This window comes from Mytilus edulis, chromosome 1 (assembly GCF_963676685.1).
Source record: "Mytilus edulis chromosome 1, xbMytEdul2.2, whole genome shotgun sequence".
Taxonomy (NCBI): Eukaryota; Metazoa; Mollusca; class Bivalvia; order Mytilida; family Mytilidae; genus Mytilus; species Mytilus edulis.
In genome coordinates, this window is record NC_092344.1 from 117,706,452 (window position 1) to 117,731,033 (window position 24,582).

General features: G+C 30.6%; 2 protein-coding genes across 5 annotated transcripts in view; one reads left to right on the forward strand and one right to left on the reverse strand.

Annotated features, from left to right (window-relative positions):
* LOC139502425 (choline transporter-like protein 1) overlaps positions 1-5,272 on the forward strand; it is a 32,735-nt gene extending 27,463 nt beyond the window's left edge. For all 4 annotated transcript variants that reach the window (XM_071291903.1, XM_071291883.1, XM_071291894.1 and 1 more), the window contains exons 17-20: positions 1,180-1,346; positions 3,237-3,329; positions 4,653-4,745; positions 5,076-5,272. In XM_071291903.1, the coding sequence (XP_071148004.1) occupies positions 1,180-1,346; positions 3,237-3,329; positions 4,653-4,745; positions 5,076-5,165 (443 nt within the window). In that variant the 3' untranslated portion in view covers positions 5,166-5,272. The remainder of the gene's footprint in view (positions 1-1,179; positions 1,347-3,236; positions 3,330-4,652; positions 4,746-5,075) is intronic.
* Positions 5,273-6,688: 1,416 nt separating this feature from the next.
* On the reverse strand, positions 6,689-22,780 carry LOC139502442 (A disintegrin and metalloproteinase with thrombospondin motifs like). Its single transcript, XM_071291920.1, has 14 exons — positions 22,510-22,780; positions 18,983-19,028; positions 18,009-18,223; positions 17,298-17,414; positions 15,032-15,173; positions 14,539-14,732; positions 13,753-13,988; positions 13,349-13,488; positions 12,973-13,102; positions 9,933-10,076; positions 9,295-9,424; positions 8,782-8,889; positions 8,316-8,368; positions 6,689-7,672 (listed from the first exon to the last, which is right to left on the reverse strand). The coding sequence occupies exons 1-13, from the start codon at positions 22,582-22,584 to the stop codon at positions 8,318-8,320; spliced, it is 1,728 nt and encodes a 575-aa protein (XP_071148021.1). The 5' UTR covers positions 22,585-22,780; the 3' UTR covers positions 6,689-7,672; positions 8,316-8,317.
* Positions 22,781-24,582: the final 1,802 nt, after the last annotated feature.

Consider the following 24,582-nt stretch of genomic DNA (forward strand, 5'->3'; position numbering starts at 1 on the left):
TGACATTTTTATAATACCATATGAAGTTTTTTTTTTATATAAAATTGCAAACACTATAAAAGAGGGACGAAAGATACCGGAGGGACAGTCAAACTCATAAATCGAAAATAAACTGACAACGCCTGGCTAAAAATTAAAAAGACAAACAGACAAACAATAGAACACCTGACACAACATAGAAAACTAAAGAATAAGCAACACGAACCCCACCAAAAACTAGGGGTGATCTCATGTGCTTCGTTGGGGTAAGCCGATCCTGCTCCACATGTGGCACCCGTCGTGTTGCTTATGTTATAACAAATCCGGTAAATAGTCTAATTCCCATATATTGATGATATTTATAATTGTAACATTCACCATAATATTCAGTCAGTGGACATGAACTAAAAATTGGATATTAAATGTGGTTTCAGAAAATGCTTTCTTTACACTAAACAATTCAAAATTTGGTGACTATGTGGAACGCATCTATCCCATCGAATTGGAGATAAAGGATACTACAGATACAGTTAAGTCGGCATCATAATTTGACTTACATCTAGAAATTGACAATGAGGGTCGGTTGAAAACAAAACTTTACGACAAAAGAGATGATTTCAGCTTTCCAATTGTGAACTTTCCATTTCTAAGTAGCAACATTCCAGCAACACCTGCATACGGGGTATATATCTCCCAATTGATACGATATTCCCGTGCTTGCATTTCCTATCATGATTTTCTTGATAGAGGGTTACTGCTCACAAGGAAGCTATTAAACCAAGAGTTCCAAATGGTGAAGTTGAAATCATCCCTTCGTAAATTTTACGGACGCCATCACGAGTTGGTTGACCGTTATGGAATAACCGTTTCACAAATGATATCGGATATGTTCCTTACGTCGTAACTACAACTCCCTTCCCTTTCATGAATGTGACCTACCGAATTAGACTATTTACCGGATTTGTTATCACATAAGCAACACGAGGGGTGCCACATGTGGAGCAGGATCTGCTTACCCTTCCGGAGCACCTGGGATCACCCCTAGTTTTTGGTGGGGTTCGTGTTGTTTATTCTTTAGTTTTTCTGTTTGTCTTTTTCATTTTTAGCCATCGCGTTGTCAGTTTGTTTTAGATTTATGAGTTTGACTGTCCCTTTGGTATCTTTCGTCCCTCTTATACACATGTTTCATTCTTTTTGTAGCTATTTACGGGTATAGTTTTTGTAGAGGAGCACAAAAGGCGTTTCTGCTCATCGTTGCCAATGCTTTGAGAGTTGCAGCTATAAACTCCATTGGCGATTTTGTACTATTTCTTGGTAAACTAAGTACAATGGCAATCGTATTAGTCATTGGTCATGAATTTCTAAAGGTAATGTAATCTGGTCCTTGTCGACATTCAATTTCCAATCTTTCTTAATGTTACTTTAACAGATTGACTCTTTTAACAGACAACCAATTAAAAAATCTTATACGAGTGTTATGTGCTGTCTTATTTATTTCACTAGCTAGTATGTGCATGCGCCCCTTTCATAGGCAACGGGGAGATAAAATATTACCCTTGAACGTCCGTCTTCCGTCATTCCTTCCGTCTGTCCCATTTCGTTTCCGAACTCTAACTTAAGTTTTAAGTCATTTGCCGTAAAAAAAATTATGCCCCTTTATAACTTTGAAAATTGCAAAGCTTCAGCGGGGGTATTTGTGTCCTCAAAAACATTTTTCTTGGGTTTTTAAAGAACAGCCATCTACAACACTAATATAACTAAGAAGTACAATTATGAGTGACTCGAATGTTAAAGATCTAAACCATTTTATAAATATTTATTCGGACAACAAATTTTACTTCGTTTTAATCATTATACATTTTAATACTGGGATGCCAAAAACAGAACTTTAAGTCATGTAAAATTGATGGTTTGCACCTTCATTGATCATTATAAGTCATACAAAATTATCCTTCATATTTAGAAAAAAAATAAAGAAACATTATTAAAGGTGAATGTGCATCTCTGCATAAATTATTATTACATAATTTTCAGAATGAAGTATGTGTTTTAATTTGAATTATGACACAATATCATGATGGCGGAATGAACTATTGAAGATATTGTGCTAGGTATACATGGTTATTTCAGGGAAAATATATGGCGAGTTAGAGTAGGTTTAAAGCTCCCTTTGTAAATCTAAACGACAAAAATTCTAATATTCCCCTTCTATTTTTATTCTGTTATACTTGAGACAGTTTACAAAATATAGAAGAATACAATTAAGAATAGAAATAAGGAGTGTCTCAAAGAGTCAACAAACCGACTCAAAAGTAGAAAAATAACAGCCGATGCCACCAAAGGGTCTTTAGCAAAGCGGGAAAATCCCGCTCCGAGGGCGGGGTTCAGCGGACCCCTGAACAAGAATGTGTACTCGTTCAGTGAAAAAAGGTGTAATACTAAACTCCAAACCATATAAATGAACTTTAGTAAAAAAAAAATTTTTTTACAAAGGACAGGTGTTCCTGAAAGGCGCGAAATTGTGTTTGGGTCAAACATGTATAGTGCGAGCTCAAACCTCCCCTATGACTCACAGTAATATGCACAAAAAAACTCAGTTTAAAAGAAATCCGAGTTCGATGTCAGAATACATAACAAATGAAACTAAGCAAAACAACAAAGATACATAAATTAACCAAGGACAATAAGCGGCTTCTGGCATGCCAGCCACATACCTCAATTTAAACTAATTGAAAGACAATGTCACAATCATATAAAATCAAGCACAATCCCTCCCGTTTGGAGTTTAATGTCATATCATCATATATGAGGAAAACATAACCTGTATCATTCCAACAATTTTTTTTAGAATAAATATGTTTATTTCCGATGCAAAGACCAAAAAGTCGGTATTAATGTTCAATGTAAAGAGATATTTATAAGATTTAGTCTTTCTAATTCATTTTTACAATAAATAGTAAATTATTTTTGTTCTTCACAATGACATTAGAATTGATGAAGTTGATATAAGAAGCAATTGATTGATATAAAAAGATATCTTATCGGTGTTCAAAATTAGTTCCCTATTTGTTTTGTTTTTTTCAAGAAAAGTCAATTTTCGATGTCCCCACTTTCTCTCGTACAAATGCTATTTCCACAAGTTTCTATCTTTCGGAATTTCCTTTAAAACTGACAATCTTATATTGTACAAAACCTACTAAAGACGAAACCCCAATACATTATGTTCTGTATATTTATGGCAACTATATGTACTTCAGCACAGGGACGACATTAACTACATGTGGGCGCCAATAACAGTTGCAGCAGCTTTTGGGTTTGCAGTGTCTCATTGTTTTCTTCTGGTGTATGAGGTAAGTTTCGTCGTAAATATCAATGGCTAGCTGTAGTAGAGATTGATGGTGAGAAGCGGACATTATGTATAAAATTTTAAGTTATCCTTGTATCAATAAATTCCGAATCTGCAAAGTACTCTCTTTCAGCTTGAAAATATGACTGAACATATATATGATATACAGTAAAATGAGCATGGTTGATTTATAAAGGAATATCAGGTAAGGTGAAGCTTGTCATGTTCAAGTGATTACAGATTTTGACAATGTACGCATGTTTAGATTACTGATTAAGTTTTGCACACACATTTAGAGGTAATAATAGCCATCGATTTATGGTTTGTTATTACATTTACCAATTGCTAGAACGTAAATTTGATTTAGACAACAGTAGTTTATCGATACCGATGTTCGAATCTCATAAACCGATTTAGAATACTAGTAAAGGCGCTGCTCACTGTATAGTCATAGGGTGCTTTGTCTGTTGCTTGTTATAAGTGTCACAATTGTTGTCTGTTATGTTTTGTTTTTCTACATGTTCATGTATTTCAGCGATCGATGATCCTTTTGTACTGGACTTTATACTGAATGAAATTAGTTAGTTAGTTAGTTGGTTAGTCAAGTAACATTAAACTTTTGTTTTTAATACTGAAAATAAGTTCATAATAATGAAAAAAAACGTATGACTGCGAAAACTATGCTGAAATAGTTTTAAATTAATTTACACGGTGAGTATAAGTAAAACGAAAGATCAAGTGGAAATATTTCCATGACGAAAATCGTAAGCCCATACCACTTTTAATTAAGACAAAACCGGAAAGGGCTTTTTTAAAACTATCATCTAAACTGTTGATGATACATCTCTAACAAATTTAGTTTGACACTAGAAGCCTCGGAGGATTTAAGCAGATGGTTTTTTTTTATTCGAAGTATACGCAATGAGAATTTGATATACATTTTGTGTAATGTATATTGTTACTTTAGCATACGTTCATCTAAGTGTTAGCAGAATAATTAGCTCAGTCTTATCTTTCTTGTATCATTTAATTTTAAATACATATACTATTATTTATAATTATGTAAAAGGTTAAACTGTTTTCATAGAACTGTTTGTGTTAAGGATCATGTAAAAAAAAATACCAGGTTAATTATTGTCTATGCCAGACGTGTGTTTTGATTCATACGACTTATATGTAACTTTCGAATTACACAGTTGTAGGCCTGAATCAAGAACGAAGATAAACGATATTTAAAACCCCAAAAGTGGATATAGATAACATTTTAGAATTTATAAAATGAAATGATGACAATTATCATCTGGTATAGTGTAAGTTTTACTTTTAGGTTGCCATAGACACAATATTTTTGTGTTTTTGTGAAGACTGTGAAAGAAATGATGGAGTTACAAAGCCATATTATATGAGTAAAGACTTGATGGTATGTATAGTATGTTGGTTAGATCTCGTAAAATTCCGAAGAATGAAATGCAATGTTTGCATTTTTTTTTATGCAATACAAATTTTTTTGTTTGTTTATTAAATTTTGTCGAAAATGATTAATCCAAAAACTTCATCTGGATTACTGGAAAACATAATTAATACTGAAGCTGTTGAAGTTTAGTCTAATGTCTAATATCTATGATTCCATTTTTTAAATTGTCCTTCATAACAAAGAGTATTTGACAATTTCTGTAGATTTTCGTAATATTTTAAAATCCTTAAATAAGTGTATATATAATTATTCAGTGTGTAGTTTCCTAATTTTCAGAAATATCTTAATGATAGTAACAAGATAATAGCTAAAGATGAAAAGACAAAGACAAACAGAAAGGAAAGGATAGAATTAGAAAATGTCTGATTGTGCTTGTAACTTTTCAGAAACCTTTATCTATTCATACTGTATATTGTTATATCTCGTTAAGTTTTCTAATTCTTAAAAAAAATATATAATTCTTTGAATTGAAATAGTGTATTGTATGTTCAATGTATTCCTTACAAAGAGTTTCTTTTCCCCATTGTTTAGGTAAATTGTTCTCGATTTTTCAAAACATCACTCAGTCTGGCTAGAAACACTGTTTAAAGAAAAATTAATTATTTATGTGGTCTTTTGTAGTTGAAGTCATCCATTCAAGTTAAAGAGCTATCAAAAAAGATTTTGATTTAACTTGTCCATTTTTCATCTTTCGCCGTTTGAAATCTCCTCGTTGATATTTAGGAATTAGCAATTAACTAATTTTCTTTTGGAATTTGTTTTTAAAAACACTTTGATGTGATTATGTTGAAATTTGAATTAAAAAAAATTGTGAGGATATACATATATAATCAGTATTATAGGCCGAACAATAGAAATAAACTTCTATTTCAACGCTGATTTTCATGGTGAGGTCATAATTCCTCAATATAAATAACTCATCATAGATACCAGGACTAAATTTTGTATATCCGCCAGACGCGCGTTTCGTCTACAAAAGACTCATCAGTGACGCTCAAATCCAAAAGAGTTGAAAAGGACAAATAAAGTACGAAGTTGAAGAGCATTGAGGACCAAAATTCCAAAACGTTTTGCCAAATACAACTAAGGTAATCTATGCCTGAGGTAGAAAAGCCTTAGTATTTCAAAAGTTCAAAATTTGGTAAACAATATATGTTATATGGTTCGCTACCGACCCCCTACGGATCCATAGAGGGTTAGTAAAATCCATAGGGGGTGAGACCGGATAACGAATTTATCGCACGCTTGACTTTTTCTTCTGTGTTTTGTTGAAAAATAAACAATGAAACACAACAACATTAATAGATGACGTCACCATTAACGCGTCATGAACCCCCTATGAAATTTACTAACCCCCCTACAGTCTCATAGGGGGTAACCACGTGATGGCGTTAAACCAATCACAACGTGATAATTTACCCGCGGTGCGATAATTGTTAATATTTTGTGTCTTTGTAGTCTAACGTTTATTTTTGGGAGATACCAAAGTGATATTCAAACTCGTCAGTCGGAAGACACAAAGGAAACACCATGGCATAAAAAAACAACAAAAGACAAACAACAGTCTTTGAAACACCACTGTTTAGTTCTCTTCATGTGTGATTCTTATAGCATCTTTGTGTTTTCATATATTTTTTCTAATGCCCCCTTCATGAATTGATATTTGCAGGATTGTAGTCTAATTATTAGACAAGTGATGAAAGAACTAATAATGAAAAAATTCTGATGACAATAAAAATAGAAAATTCTATTTTTATAACCATATTGTGTTTTAAAAATGTGATTTACATTTCAGCACTTTTAAAATTAATTCATATGAAAGTAAATATTCCAAATAATATTCCTGGTAGGACATTATTTAAAAATAAATGAATAGAAGGTACACTGACTGCAATCAAACATTTATTAAAAATAACAACGTGTACATTTATACGACAACATATGTATTAAAGTGTTAATTCAGACAATTTGCCTAAAATGACTGTATCAATATGATTAAAGGTTGTATATCTGCTATTATTGAGAAGAAATTATCATAGAGGTGTTCATCAAAACAGAAAATAATTTCGTTGTATTGGAACGTTATTTAGTTAGAAGTTCATATTCATCAAAAAAAATATATGTGTATGCTTAATTGTTTTAGAGTTGCTCAAAATGTATGAAATATTTTTTCTGTGTTATTCTTTCATGTCCTCACTTCTTCACCTGTAGATTGTTTAGGCTCTATGTCCTTGATAGAAAAAAAGGACATACAAAAAAGTTAACAACTCAAACATTTAGACTTCGAAATTATTACATGAAAATAAAATTCCCAGTATGTTTTCCAATTTTAAGAGTACAAATTGGCTTTACAGACCGGGAAGGTTGTCTTTTTCTACTCGACGTCATTGGTCAAATTTTGGTTGGTCATAGTGAAGAAAGGGGCGGATAAAATTTATGTATCTGCTTGATTCAACGATAATAAATCATTGACTTCCAATACTATATGTGGTCACTTAAAATTCCATGTAGTTGCTGTAAAGATTCGAAGTGTATGATAATTAGTGAAATAACATACAAAAAACCTCCTTATTAATTGTTTCAACGGATTTTGTATACAGTATAGTTTTGTACAGTTTGTATAGGCTTTGCCATCATATGGCATAAAGAAACATTACATATGGTCCAATTATGGAGTCACATTAGAACTAAAGTCTGTTTTAATCACAAAAGTCACAATTGGATTTCACTTTCATAATCAATAGTTGTGAGATCTTCACGGCTCGTCTCACATGATACAAAACTAAGAATCGGGTCACAAGGCATATTCATCCAGATCGATTGTTGTCTAAATGTGAGACAGATGATTGTCGAATATCCGCAGCTGGCTTAAACTGTAACAATAATATGAAAAAGTTGATATAAAGAATACAATGAGATATACAGTTTAATGAAATAATTGGTTTCACTTTTGTTTAACAAATTTCTCAATAAATAAAAGCAACAGTAGTATACCGCTGTTCAATAGTCATAAATCGATTGAGAGAAAACAAACGTGTTAAAAACTAAAACCGAGGGAAATAAATCAATTATAGTAGGAAAACAACGAAACAACAGAAACACTGAAGTGCAGCAAAAACAAAGGACAATGCAACATACATAGAAACGAACTATGAGATAACAACTGCCAAAATCCAGACTTGGTACAGGACAGGTGTATGTTTGTATGTCAAAGTTTGTATGTCACAATTTTGTTCTCAATTTGCATACAAGTTTACCCTTCTTTAATGCTGTGATGTAAATACTTGTTCCGAAAGGAATTTGCATTTACTAATCTGGAAACAATTAAACTATTTAAAGAAAGCATGTGAAGTTGAAAAGTACTTTGATAATTCTCGCGATAATTGATTGCATTAAAATGTCTTTCTTGTCGTGATATATTAATGCAAAAACATCCTTGCAAAATGTAGAAAAACCCTTAATTATGTGAAATAATGAGCGATTTCAATGCAATTGATCAAATTAGTCAGTACTTACTTTTATTTTCGTCCTATTGTGGAAAGTGGAACACATTGCCCGTTTAGACACACCTGTAAAACGAAATGATCAATCAAGAATGTATCACACTAATTTAATGTTCAAGAGAGACGAACTGTTTACTTAAAAACATGATTAATGATAACGTGTTTATTTTATTTAATTAAGTTTCGACAATTTTGAAATCAATATGCGTGATTTTCCAAGGGAAAAAACCTTGTGTTAGTGGATTTCTAAAAAAATAAGTCATTACCACTGGAGTATATCTGATGAGAAACAAAATTCCAAAATACACATTAATTCACTGGACATAGTTTTTCTAATTTCTTTTACTGGTGGACGGCAGCTAAGATTTTCTGTATACATTAAAGCAACAGTAGTATACCGCTATTCAATAGTCATAAATCGATTAATTTCGAACAATTAAGCTCTTTTTCCAAATAACACTAATCAAAAGTAAACGTACTCTGGATGACCCACACGTTGTCCCATCTACTGCAGGTTCTGATCGGGTGTATCTCCATTCTCCATTTCTGTCGTCACAACATAAATGTTCACACTGGGTAGGTCCTTCCTACGGAAAAAAAATTAATTCTTTATTATTGGTTAAAAAAATATATAAATATAATATACATTAAGATAAAAAAAAAAAAAACAACGATTTCATTTGTGTTTAGTTTCATAATTGAGGTAACATAACACCTATATTGAGTCGACATACAATTTCATTATTTTTTATTCGAAGATTTGTTTTGCTGATCACATTTGCTTTTAAAAGTTTCCGTCTGTGTATTGTAGCTTTCAATATTATTATCCAAAATACAAAAAAAAAGTGAAAATTTTAATTGAAGGGCAATGGCTCCAATTAGTGAATACATACATGAAAAGGTAAACGTGTGTCCTAATCAAGCAAGCATTTTAGGGAAAACGTATATTCAGAGTTTAATTTTTTCTTGTTTCTGAAAAAGATAAAACATACTTCACAAGGTGGTCCACCTGTAAATCGTCTACACTGTTCATTGAGATTCATAAACTTGCCAGGAAAAGTTGTTGGAAATTCCAATGATTCTCTACTATAACGCTGTAAAAGGCATTTAGCTCTTTCCATCCTGTGAGGTAAAAGAAAGATTTTAAGAGGTCTGTATGTATAACATATGATAATGAATACGATTTTCACATTAGATCTAAAATTAAGAATGGAAATTGGGAATGTGTAAAGGAGACAAAAACCCAACCAATGATCAGAAAACACACCAAGACCACCAATGGGCCTTTGACACAGTATGTATAATAACTAAAATAATAAATTCAAGGTTCATAAATGTTCGGACTATAAAGAAATGCTTATAGAACTATCAATATTATTCTATTTTTTTTTTTAACAATGAAGATGCTCAGATAAAGTCAGCATGTGGTAACTTTAGCAGAATAATGTTTTCCCTATATTGTACCAGTATTTGCTTGCTACATAAAAATGAAATCAACTGTTTTCTTTTTCTTTTGAATTGTTACTTTTATTTGTTATTTCTTTTTTTTTACTTTTAAACCTTACCGCGAAAACATATATGAACTAATTTTAATAAAAAATAAGTACAGAAAAACAGATAACGAACTCACCTGAGGAAATTTTGAAAACTTTTGATTGAGCATGATGAAAATCTACTAAACTTAAACGAGTCGTCTCTAGTATAGCTCATTATATAACCTGATTGTGTGGAGCATGACCTAGCCTCCGCTTCTCCATCATGGTAGGCACCCAGTCTATACAAGTCGAAAAAAATTGATTAAGAACATTGTAAACCATAGATTTCCGATTCAAGTATGATACATTACAGCTTTTTCGTATGTATGATTCAGACATTGTACGTTATAATATTTTATTCATACAAAAATTGGAACAAAATAAGAACAAGATTGGAGCACACTGAAATGCGAAACATAATTCAAGATTGAACTTTGGAGGACCAATAAAGTTGAAAACTACATGATAAATAAAATCATGGTAGTTAACCGATGTTTAATCTCATTAAACAGCCAAGAAGATACAAATCAAGGCAAAAACAGAAAAACAAAAAACTGAGGGAATCGACAAAACTCTAAAAGGGAACAAAACTAAATTATACAATTCAATTCAAAGTTTTATTGCCATATAAACTATACAGTTTGTGACAGCAAGGTAAACGTCATCTTTGCATTTTAACTAGCAAACATTTTATTTTCATTTGTTTATTTTGAGTGAGATTTTTTTTGTATAAAAAAAGTAAGATGTACTTCATCTAAAGTTACCGACCACTTTTCATTATTTTTAACTAAATTTTCTGAATTCTCATTCAAAAAGCATTTTTACATCGAATCTAAGGATCCAACTCTCTCAGCTGACTTTGGATGAATTTGTTTTTTTATCTCACTTTTAGTCAAATAGCTATTTATGCCTTTAATAAAAGTCTTTAAGTCTTGAACATTCTTGACTTTCACATTTATGGATTTGAGCATTTGTGATCGAGGTTAATCCAGAAATGCGTTTCGGATGCATTCAACTTATAACAAGGTATTTTTATTTACTTATTTTAAATCTGTACACCTATGCACTTTCAGAATTATCGTATTAAAGTTTTCTATTGATTCGGCATTTTCGGATGAAACAATTTTAGAAAAATTACCTTACAAAATTTTTAACACCAAATTATTGCAATTGTATTCATATGTATGCATTGGTAAGCACTTCTGTGTTGACATGAATTATCATTGATATGGTCATGATTATAAATTAACTGTTTACAAAACTTTACATTTCTAAAAAAAAAGGTTTGTAACCCTAGGTAACCTTAGTTGTATTTGGCAATTTATTTTGGAATTTTTCACATGCATGACGTGGTTATATCAAAATGCATGTATCGTGTGCATTGAAATCTGTATCAATCGTAGAACATTGAATACAATTGCATTCTATATTACATTGAAAAAATTGTAAATAGTAAGGTGTTATTGTCTGTGTGTTACTTTTCTTATTGAGTTTACCCGATAAAACTCGGTTCACCAGAAGATTCATCAGTGAGACTCAAATCAAAACATATCAAATATGACGTTAACGAGCATTTAAAACTGAACATTTTAACTCTGTATGGATATTGTTTTATGTCCTACCGTTTGTGGTTTTAATTCTATTTTCATTTTATATATGTATGTAAAGGTAAAGATATTAATCACCTAGTTCCTTTATATGATTTTAAGTTTAAAGCAACTTGGATGTTGTTTTATGATTACCGTTTATGATTTTAATTCTATTTTTATTTTCTATATGTAAAGGCAAATATATTAAACACCCATATAGTTTAAATGAATTTAAGTTTAATGCACAGGATTTTTTGGTTTTCACACAGTTTAATTTAGTAGAAAAAACAGACATGGTTATGAAATATTAATAATTACACAATTACTAACACCTTTCTATATTTATATTCTTGTAGCGGTTAGAAAATAATTAAATAACACCATTACAAATTTAATCACAATTTTATATTGTATGTTTAGAAATTTACCTGTGACGTCACTTTTTGTTGCGTTAACATATTCGTGTGACGCACAGTTCACTATTCTATTGTGCTGTATTCGTGTTCTGTCGTAAATACATTTTAGGTGGTCGCGTTTGTTATTCTGTGGTTAACATGTTCAGATGTACTATCATATTATTTATTTATGCATTTCTATGTCCTGAATTCATTATTAGTACTGTATTCTTATCACGTAATGTTGTCATTTTAGCGATATCTTTAATGTTGCCATTCAAGAGGGAGGTGTAGCTAGCTATACAACCAGTTTCAATCCACCATTTTTTCTTTCAGTTAAATTGATATATGACCAATGAACAGCAGTTATTACTACCGTTATTTAGAGTTGTGGATAATAAAATAAGTACCCTTTACTATATTGCATTTAAAAATTGGCGAAGATCCACACATGGTACATTAAAGGTCCAATATCAAAAATATATCATATATTCACTATATTTACTTTGACTTTTGAAAGATTGAAATTATATATTGCGACAAATTGTAGAAATTACAGATAACACGAAATGGTTCCCCTTCATGTGATTCGGATGGACGGACCTAGTCTGGTGACTACTAGACCACATATCTCGCCTTTGACAACGCAGAGTAAAAGCTTTTATTTTTATTTTATGAATCATAAACAGTGCAAGTCAGTAGAATGTCTGAGAGTTAGTTCGGTTTTGTTGCTTTTTTTTGGTATCAAAATGTTTAAAACAAGGGATTTCTGTGCCAGCGTCAAGATAGTACTACATGCTTAACAAATGGTATATCTTGTAATTTCAAAAATGTTATGTTGTTTCTGCTACACGTACATCGTTTCAAAAGAGAGATTAAAAGAGAAGGTTATACAGTCTTTTAATCAAAACGTGGTACATCGAAATTTGTTGAAACATTAGATTTTTAGCGAAATTCCGTGGATTTCTTAGCGGTCGAATTGCCTGCTCATTTGTCACAAAATTAAAAATAACCTTGAATATGAATGAAATATATTTGAAAAGCATTTAACCTCTGATGTTGTCGATAAATCAAACTGATGTCAGTTGCTTTTAGTCATACAAAGATGCAAAAACAATTGTGAAACAATACGTTCCTAAGAAATAACTTACAGATGGCCTACTTCATGGGCTGCTATTATTATTCCATTAAAACTGGTTGATGCTTCTCCAATCCCAAAATTGAAAGCATTTCCTCGTAAGAATGGTGCTGACAGACATGCACCTCTAACATATGCAACGCCTATAACAAAAGATACACAATAATTAACGATGCATTTAGTTGGGAAAGTGATCTAATTGTCAATTTGATTCGACAGATCTTTATTTTCGGTCGTTATAATTCAATTGTATTTATGTTATATGACGGGTTCTCCTTGGATAATTCCGACAAAAGTTTTGGGGATTTCTGACTGACATTTTGACATGTTGAAAAGCAATATAAATCTGACATATTAAGGTCAATTATAGTATATATCATATAAAGTACCTGCTGTTCCTTTGACACATTCGTCATCATCCATAGATTCAATAGTTTTGAGAGGCAACCGATGTCTTAATGCGCTAAGTATGCTTGGCGCCCATGGTGCTATTGGGTCAGTGTGTTGTGTCTTTCTACACGCATTTTCACTAAAATCATAATAATTATTTTTTCATAAAACTAATTTGATTGCATTTCACAATGAGAAATTTTACAATAAGAACTAGTTTTCGAAAAAATCAGTTAGTTTTCAAGTTCTACAATTTCTTCTAGTTTGAAAAAGACAATGCATATCTAGTTGACTTCCTAAATAATGCTCCTATATAACAATGAAATTCTATTTGTCTATTTATATTTCGAATGTGGACATGGCACTGTTTTTCATAAAAATAATATAAAGTTATAAAACTTACCCTGTCTGTAGAAATGCTATATCATGTAAAGGTAATGCATTTTCATATTTAACTAGCCATTTTTGAAGAGTATCCATTGCATCATACAATGAGAATAGTTTACTTCCTGGAGTCATCCTACTGGATTCTATAAATGGTTGTGCATTGGGTTCTTTAAATACACCAATTTCTCTGATTTTAATATCAATTATTGGCCACTTCCCAGATAAGGCGATTGTTAAATACTTCCAATTTACCTTAAAAATAATAATGAATAAAAAGTTTAATACAAACGTACATTATTATTTATCATTTGTGATTTTCTCGCTTTAAAGAGATATAAATTGTTAAAATGAGGAATGAGATTTCATATATCCCTTGATTATTTTTTTTTTATCGAGTTTCACGAATAAATGAATCAAAATGAATAGATTTTTACACTTAACAAATAAAACTTTGATCAGTTTTTCTTAGTCTGATGTTCATATGTGATTACTGATGCTCCAAAAAAAAGGACAAAAAAATGTTTAATGATCATTCGAACCAATGAAGGTAAATGAAAATATAATTAGGAAACGCAAACCCTGTGATATCATATGTAGTATATAAATGTAAGGACTGCTGGGATTTTTTTTTAAACGTGAAGATAGAAAGGTTAACAAAAGGAAAAATAAAGGTAACAGTTATTTAACAATATTGAATATTCGCTTTATAGACGAAAAGGTGATACAATTTAAAGATATTTGTATCGATGTCATCAATTGTTTTAGGAATGTTACAATTAAAATGTAGATACATAATACTTACAGAGTGCCAAAAGTGCAGTAGGTATTCGAGGAGTTCATTGGAATCCCCGCCAAAATCTTTAAACAAAGCATAATCAACAAATAACAACAGTTCTGGCTCAATCTTTGGAGTGCCAGCTTGTCGTTTCCGTCTTGTTCTGTATGTTATGTTTGGTGATTTTTGAGGTTCTTGTAATTTATCAATATGTTCTGGCACTGAAATAAAACATATATTGATGACACGTTTTAGTCCCCTAAAAGATATTAAGTCCCTTGGTACCTTTAATAACTATTAAGTCCCCAAAACAATGCAAATAAATATTTTTTTAGAGAACATTGATAAAGATTCGAAGTTGTCATTAGCATCATTTAATATTTACATACCAGAAGTAGCTAAAAGTAGTTTATATTTCATTTGTCTCTTTTTGACGAAGGTTATAGGAACTTTTAAGAAGGATCCTATAACTTGGACTGTTATATTGAAGTATAAACATTTATAACGTGTAAATACTTACCTTTGACTGTATCAAAATGAAACATTTCGTTATTCATTTCGCTTTTTTTGTATAAAATATGTTTTTGACGATGAATAGATCGTTTGTGTCTTTTTTGAGCCAGTGGAGAAGCCACCATTAACTCGTCAAACATCACTCCTTCCTAAAATATTCAAAAGATTAATAACTCGTCAAACATTACTCCTTCCTATGAGATTTAAAACAATTAAATCTTTAAATGTTTACAAAAACAAGGCAACATTGAACATAAGAAGGGATATTAAAAAGTAAAATCACAAAAATACTGAACTCCGACGGAAATTCAAAACGATAAGTCCCTAATCAAATTGCAAAATCAAAGGATAAAACACATCAAACGAATGAACAACAACTGTCATATTCCTGACTTGGTACAGGCATTTCCAAATGTGGAAAATGGTGGATTGAACCAGGTAAATAAAAAAAGAAACTGTGATCTCAAACTCAGCAGGCAAGGTAAACATATCTGCATATATTTGCTGGAAGTTATACAGGTGCAAAATTATAATACAAATAATGTGGTGCACTCTAAATACATCATTAAGATAATGATAAGATGTTTGAAAATTGTAGTTTATTCGTGATGTAGTATATTTGATGTATTATAATGATGTTTTCTGCACTTATATTACACAATTCAAGGTATCACATGCATATATAACGGATGGCCGTTTCTTATTTAATTAGCCGGATAACCTTTGGATATACATTTAACTATAATTTAACAAACTGGACATATATATATTACAGTTAATTGCTATTAATAAGTATTGCAATATGCATTTTGTTTAAATGAATTATCAGTATTTAGTTCTAAATCAATCTTAATTCTATCTCATTTTTGAATGATAGTTTTTCATATGTGACGTCATGCTGTTTCTAAATTTCATAAATTCAAATGTGGCATAACGTTTCTGCCTTTTCGCCATCGTATGTGACGTCACAATTTTTTTTAATTACGTTGACGCTTGGACTGATTCGGATGTGTGTCTATTTTGTGATAAACTTGGGTTTAGTTTTCTGTAATTAGTTAATATTTCAGTTTCATTATATATATATCTCTTTCATATTCATTTGTTAACATTTACTGTTTGCAATAGCATTAAGTATTCTATATAATAAGGATGTTCTTATCCCGTGCATAAAAACAATGCCGTATTTGTCAAAACCTTTTCAACTTTTAATCTTCAGTGCTGTACAACTTTGTACCTTTTTCACGTTCGATCTTTTATATCTAGGCGTTATGTATTCAGGTTTAGTTTTCTGTAATTAGTTAATACTTTAGTTTCTTTGTGTATATCTCTTTCATATTCATTTGATAAAATTTACTGTTTGCAATAGCATGAATTGTTCTATATAATAAGAATGTTCTTATCCCGGGCATAAAAACAATGCCGTATTTTGCGAAACCTTTTCAACTTTTGATCTTCAGTGCTGTACAACTTTGTACTTTTTTCACGTTCGATCTTTTATATCTGGGCGTCACTGGTGAGTCTTGTGTGGGCAAGGCGCGTTTTTGGCGTATTGAATTTTGGACCTGTTGCTTTTTGTTATCTATTAATCATGTTTTTCTGTGTCTAATATGTTCTCCTGTTTGTTTGTGTTGTGGTCCTGTGGTGTTGTGTTGTCGTTTCGGTGTTGTATTTAACTTTGCCATTAAAGTGCGAGGTTTGGCATGCCTTAAAACCAGGTTCAACCCACCACTTTTATTCCCCTTTAAAAGTGTCCTGTACCATGTCAGGAAGATGGTCATTGTTATAATATTGTTCGTTTCTCTTTGTGTTGCATTTTAACGTTGAGTCGTTTGTGTTTTCTCTTATTTTTGAGATATTGAGATAAGACGTGGCACGGTACTTGTCTATCCCAAATTCATGTATTTGGTTTTCATGTTACATTTGTTATTCTCGTGGTGTTTTGTCTGATGATTGGTCTGTTTCTGTGTGTTTTGCGTTTCGGTGTTGTGTCGTTGTTCTCCTCTTATATTTAATGCGTTTCGCTCGGTTTTGGTTTGTTACCCCGATTTTGTTTTTTGTCCATGGATTTATGAGTTTTGAACAGCGGTATACTACTGTTGCCTTTATTTACATGTTAAATTAAAAGGTAACTAAATAGTATAACATGTAATGTAAATTACGTGTAACTAATGAAACAAATAGCTCAATGTACTATAATTAAAGTTTACATACAAATGCACTTATATGTGTGTACAACAAGGTTGTCAGCTTTCGCCTGTATCATTTAAACTTACAATAAATGTAAATGGTTTATCAGCAGTTCCTTTCCGACGAGCTTTGACGTTAATTAATGTGCCTGTGTTGATATCATGATAAAAGTTCATTTCTTTTGCCTTTGAAAAGATGTCGACCTGAATATAAAATATGTTTTAATTTATCAAATAGTGACATCTCTTTGATAATAAGGAGTCTGATATTGACATAGATCATGTATTTGTTCCATATCAGACCATGGACCATGGAATTAGTTTCCTCTTACCTGAGGTCTATGTCCTTTTTATCAACTACATTAATACATTTGACCTAAATTTGTTTATTTTAACATATCAATTAATTAATGTATAATCTAACGAAACTAGAATTGTGTTTGGTTAAAATGTTTCCGGTAACGTTTTAATAAAGGGATGTTAGATTTATTGCAGTATGTTGTTTTTATAGTTATTTTACGACTCCAGCGCGACACTTCATTAAAACTACATAAAACATGTCATTGTCAGTATCATATTTCTCCTTAGATGTATTTCTTATTTCTACACAAACCTATGATATGATACTAAGCTTTAACTTAATAAATCATGTTTAATACATACTCTAAAACAGCTTTTAAAGTCAAGCATCAATGAGAAAACTTGATAATGTTTCCCGTTACTACTAGTATGTCATATGAATTATCGCATTCGATAGTTTAATAGTGGTTTTTTTTATTGATAATTCGACAAACATACCGGCTTAAGTTGCTCTTTAAATACGGTCCTTCCAGAAGAATCAACGGACACTGTTAATAAACGAACATCTTCATGAAGAATATTATGTTCAAGTCTTTGCAGCTGCATTTTATATATACGATCAACTGTTAGTAAATGTAGATCTATGTAAGGGTCCTGTGTCGGATCACCCGTTATATTAAAATCTACTGGGAGATCCTCATGGGGACTTATACCTGAAACGAATAGAAATCTTAATTCTGTAATACAATTTAACAATACAAGTTTGGTTTTTCAATAAGAACGCTTCAATAAGAAAGAAAAAGAAACTAATCTTATTGATTTGAAACAAAGTGTCCATTCCTTCTCCATTCTCAAATTGAAATCTATTCTCGCCAAAACACACATTCAACCGAGAAGCTATTGTATTAAAATGATTTCGGTGGTGTTTTCATATTGCTCCGACTAGTTTTCTGTGTAATATTTTATATTTTCCTTTTAGTCATGGTTGTTGTTTTTTTCACATATTTTGACCGATGTCTTCAGTGTATTTGCATCGACTGATATCTTCTCATTTTTTTATGTGTAATTTAAAAGTTTGCCTAAAAATAAAAGATGTATAATTGTAGATGTTTCGTGCTCCAGTAATAACTTTTGTGTTGTGCTATTGGTACTTGTGTAAGTTTATTTTTTAATTATTTTTTTTTATATTTTTTATAAAATGACCAATTCTTATAAGTCATAATGCTATTCATTGATATGACTGCAATGGTACAAACGTATTTTATGTCACTTCCCGTTTTCATGGATTGGTGTGTGTTTGTTGCTAAATCTCAAGTTTTTGTGGATAAATACGTTTTTTGTTTTATTTTCTAATTCCATTAAATGTTGTTATTCAATAAAAATACAATGTTTTACATCCTCACTGTCAACATTAATTTTGTGATCTAACTATTCACACCTTTAAGAAATTCGTCATTTGAAGGAAAACTTACCAGAGACAAAAGGTTCCCAGATCTGGCTTATTTCTTTAAAATTATTCTACAAAAAGTAATAATGGCATAATAAAACCTTTTCAACTGAAAATTGTAAAATGCAGTCGATTGATTTTTTCGTAGGCCTCTATCTTTACTTAATTTCATATTTACTTAAATATCAAACACATGTATGTGTGATTTAATTGCTCCATTTGTCTTCGCGAACAACTTGAGACACTGTATTTTATTTAAGGAGGTTAATTAACCTCCTTGATTTTATTGGAGTATTTTATGAGGAAAACTTAAAAGAACATATTTTAAAAAACATCACAACGCCTGATACAAAATGGAATTTTTTTGTTTCAATTTTTATTTAAATACGATTTTTGTTACCATTTATTAAGAAATCTAACCTACATGACATTTTTTTATATTAGAAATAAGTAATAAAAAATAAAAGGGAGATTATGTTTGAAAGATGTCAGGTTTTTTCCAAAAACAACTACAACCAAAAACCACAAATAGTATTTTTTTTATAAATAACACAGAACCAATCAATTTAAGAGTACATCTGTGCAGTGCATAATACTAGTACTCAAAAGAGGCCGATATTTAAGCTTAATTTATTTTTGTATTATGACTTTCAAATATAGAAAAAAGATAGATAACTTATGATTTAAGACTCATAGAAGTGTCGTTAAGAACTCAAGGGATATTTTTTTTAGTGTATGAAGGAAAATTTGGAATAGCTCATATTTTTTGGTAAAAGCTAAATGAATAAAGTCTTCAAAAAATCAAATGAGAACTAGATTTTTTATGGTGACTGAAATGACTTTAATAGTAGGCAGACGTCTTAATACAACTTGATAAATAAAAATGTAAATTAAACTTCTGTCACAATTACTCACTGACCTTGTCGTGACAGACAGTAAGCTATAATGATATGTAACACACTGTTTTGTTTTGGCTTAAGCCCCCTATGTTGTTTGTTGATAAGTTCAAGTTTAACCTTAACACAACGTCTGTTATTGAAAGATCAGTTTATGAAATCTAAAACCATCTTTGTATCCCTATATACTCTATGTCACAAAAACATCAACGGTGATGTATTTTAAGTCCATAAGGACGAGTGTCAAAAATATAAACATAGCCGCACATTATAGTTGATTACTATATGATACTATTATGATTTTATATCTAGAATGTCTTGATGGACACAATTATAAAAGTATCATGACAATATAAAAAAAATTGACATTGCGATAGAGAATGAAATAAGTTTTTCCCCTTGAATTTGATAATTTCTTCTCTTCATGAGCAGTGTGCAAGTTTTTTTTGTTTCATTTTTTGTGGTTCTTTTTTCAAGATAAATTTCTGAAACAAAGACTACCGAAATACAAATGTAACAGTAAACTCAAATGACACAATTTATATGATTCTTTTTCCTCTGAACGACAATACATAATATTACAAAGAAAATGCATAGGCTGTACAACGGTTTACACACCATCTCTAAGGGAAATTGACATGCAATAATAAAAATATTATAAAAAAAAATGCTGATGATGAAATATAAGAAATAGGAGTATATACTTTTCTAAAAGATATCGCTTGAAGGTGGCACATAATTAATTTAAAATAATTATGTCCATATAAAAAAATCCCCTCCCTTTTGATGTCACGATTACAGTTGATGAATAAGTAAGTTCGTTTATCCGTTTTTGTTTGCCGTTATTATTCAGATGAATATCTATACAAACACTGTCACTTCTAATTTGTAACTGCCTAATGACGATAACTGCATGATAATCACGATACCTGTCAAGGTTCTTATTTAGACAATGCACAACCTGTTCGAGGGAGAGCATACACATTTAATTTCGAAAAGTAATTTTTGCCAGCTTGATTTACAGTGTTGTTTTGTAATGACCTATACATCTACTTTAGCACGTAAATAGTAATAGAGTTTTGAAATGACCTATACATCTACTTTAACATATAAATAGTAGTAGGGTTATGTAAGGAATCAGTAACTTTAATTAAAACCTCCCAATATCTTGTATTACATGAATACGTTCTTATTTAGTAATTATACTTCGACATTTCCCACAATAAAAACAGTATTTGATGTCTACCTATAAAACTATATACTAACCTGATTGTGTGCATGGGTCAGGGAAATATCATTGTACCTTTGTTGTTTCGGAAATGAAGTCTACATTAAATATTATATACACGGATTTACAGAAATTTATTGTCAGTACGGGTGATTTTTCAAAAGAAACTTTTAGAACCATGTCTCAATCGGTTTGCAGAGCATGCGATTTTTGACTCCTATACTCATCTGATACCTAGGCCATTGGTTTACTTCTAGTTTATTTATATTTTAAATAGAGATAATTTTGATTAAAAATCTTATAAAAAATGAACTGAAATAATGAAATGATTTCGAAAAACAAAAATATATTGTGTATACAAATAATTAAAAACGTATATATCACGGTCTTTAATTTCTGTTCGTATTTATACACAATAACCTATTTACAATAATGAGAGACAAAGTAATTAATAATTATATGAGTTATTTATATTCACAGAACATACAATTTTATCTCACAACGTAAAAAAACTAGTATATGTGGGTTAGATATAAATAATAATGTGTGAATCATCAAGAATCGGAAAATCATGGCCTAATATTATATATATACGAGGAGCCCAGTCAGCAGTAAAGGACAAATGTTCTATTTTCGAAGGGATCCGGTTTCGAAGATTAAGTACCGAACAGAATTGTTCAGGAAACGTATTACTTGGATTATTCAGTCATGGTTTAAGGATATGGGAATGGTGAATGTGTTTGTGATTCAAACTATGTTATAACTCGTTACGTTATACACTGACGATATAGGAAAACATGGAATTTGTCATTTATCAATGTCAATATCTACCCCAAGGCTACATTTCCGATATACCAAAAACAAATTTATTAAATAAATTTGTTTTATTTTTTTTTAAATTGAACAGTTTTGATAACATAATAATTAGTTATAAAGATACAATACCGTTTTTTTTTCTTTCAGAAAACAGAATTATATGACAAATTTTATTTTGCTTGTACACAATACATCTTTTTTTATCATCGAATTATTTTTATTTCATAAAAGCCGTACAACTAATGATAAAGCATTGCTTTCTCTATAGCCAATTTTAGTTTACATTGTATTCATTATACATATACTAGTTGACAGTTAAGATTTGTTGTTTCGAGCTTTATAATAATTATAGAAAAATGAGAGGCACATAGAGGGTGAAGATAAGTTTTTCATATACATAACATACAACTTTTTTTTAAATAAAAATAGTAAAATACCATGATACTCTGGAAAGGATGTGAAACAAAAGCATGTGATTTAAATAGTTTATACCTATATGCTACTGAAGAGGTCACACATATCATTAGATACGGTATTAAACAAATGCAAATAAAGATGTAAATAAGAACGAATTGATACTATAGTTTTACATATCAGTTTTAAATTACTTACTGTAAAATCCCATTGAGCAAAAGAAATTTGAACCAGAGACAATATTAAACACTTTAGAACATAATAACTTCCCATATTAGTCCACAAAACTATTGTTGGCAGAAATAGTAATCCTGGATTTAAATAATATTGCTTTGTTACGTCGGCATCGTTTCCATTACTTTATCACTTCCTACATGCAATGTTTATGCAGTGAAAGAAGTACCAACTGCTATCTCCAGCCTCGGGCCTCTACTGATACTTCATTTCATATATGTACAAGATCGTCGAAGAGTTCACTTTTCAACCTATGTCATGCTTGGTTAATTTTAGCCTTACGGCGCTAGTAATAATGGAATTAGAAATAGACACAGTAAAAAAACTTATCGTCATAGTATGACAGGAATAATAAATATCACATTCACTCAAATAATATTTATAAAATCCTCATTTTTCAAAAAAACATAACCACATCAATATTCTGTAACAATTTTAGAGTAGTACATAGTGTAAAATAGAAATAGTTATCATTCATATCAATACAAAATAATATATATGACGCACCGTGTAGTTCATTGCAGATCATGGCACCAAACGAGATTTAGAAACCGGATTGAATAACAACAATTAAATAATGCAATGAATAACTGAAAAAAATAAACCCGATAATGGACAACCTTGACTCACTCCAGTATTGTGTAAAGCAAAGCCATCTATTATTTAGACAAATCTTCAGATATTTTAATTTCATTCAAAGAAAAATAAAGAAAGTGGGTACTTTTGATATTAAGCCAGAAAGACTAAACTCCGTTATTTGAGTATACTCACTCTGCTTACTGAAGGGCATACATTTCCTAGTTTTATCGACATAAGATTTGTAATAAAATCGTATTGAGTGTAATTTGTGCCTTTAATTTTACATCTGCATCATAGAATTGGACTCGTGTTTTGAAAAGTCGAAATGAAATAAGATAACACATGTACATAAAAAGATAAACAAATAAATAAATAAATGAAATTATCATATAAAAAGTTTAAAACGAAAGAGCCTAGATCATAAAGTGGAGCAAATTAACAGGATAGTAAAGATAATTCTTTATTGCATGATAATTGTTTTTACTAATTTTCTTATTTTGTCACGTGTCCTCTCCGTTATTTGGTCGATTGAACCAGTTAGTAGTGTTATCATTCACAAAAGCTGCTTGTGTAAAAGAAATATTGTACTGAATAAAAAAAAACAAGTGTTTATAACTACATTTTGAATAAAAGCATTTTTAGTTTATTGTTGTTTATATGTTGTCTGCCTACAGTTGTTATGACTTTGGATAAAATAAAAATTAATATGATCTACAAATTAGTATGGTATACAAATTATTATGGTATACAAATCATTATGGTATATAAATTATTACAAATGATTATGCATGGTATACAAATTATTATGGTATAATCCAAAAAAAGATGCTTTTATGAGATATTTAGTCGCTCAATCAAGCGCATTACCCAATTAATTATACATTCAATAAAAGTTGTTAACGAAGTTTCATTTGGCATATGCTCAATTCCTTTGAAAGAAACTTTGTATTCATATTCCATTTGCTACTACATGTAATTGGGTAAAATGCAGTGAAGTTATCATCTTTTGAAACAGCTTTCATAAAAAGGTCAACATCTACCCGTACACATGCAACTGAGCATTGCTTGATTTGATGAGACGTATACAAGTGTACATCAATGCGCCTAACCCAACAACAAAGAATTTGTATACAAGTGTCTATCAAGCACTGAATCGTCCAGAGTCAATAAAAAAGTGTGAATACATTTAGAATAAACAATTGAATATTTTCTATTAAAACATCCAATGCTCCAAATACGAGTACCGTATCATTAAAATATGACATACGCGAAGAACACACTGATAGTTCAAGGCCGTACAGTGACATACAGATGCTTTAAAAATCCACGTCTGCTGGACTCTGTTCGATAGTTGTCTCAATTTAAGTTTTTAGAGATGTCTATCCTCCCTTTTGTTTTCATTTCGATCCGATCAAACAATACACAAACGAACATACAATTAAAATCAATACAAGAAAC

What these genes read in the sequence shown, in the direction of transcription:
- LOC139502442 (XM_071291920.1), bottom strand. Translation starts at nt 22,584, where the DNA reads ATGGGAAGTTATTATGTTCTAAAGTGTTTAATATTGTCTCTGGTTCAA. An exon ending in AGTTTTCAAAATTTCCTCAG is followed by an intron (nt 9,425 to 9,932) that starts GTGAGTTCGTTA and finishes TTTACCTCACAG; the next exon opens with GATGGAAAGAGCTAAATGCC. An exon ending in CAACGTGTGGGTCATCCAGA is followed by an intron (nt 8,369 to 8,781) that starts GTACGTTTACTT and finishes TTCGTTTTACAG; the next exon opens with GTGTGTCTAAACGGGCAATG.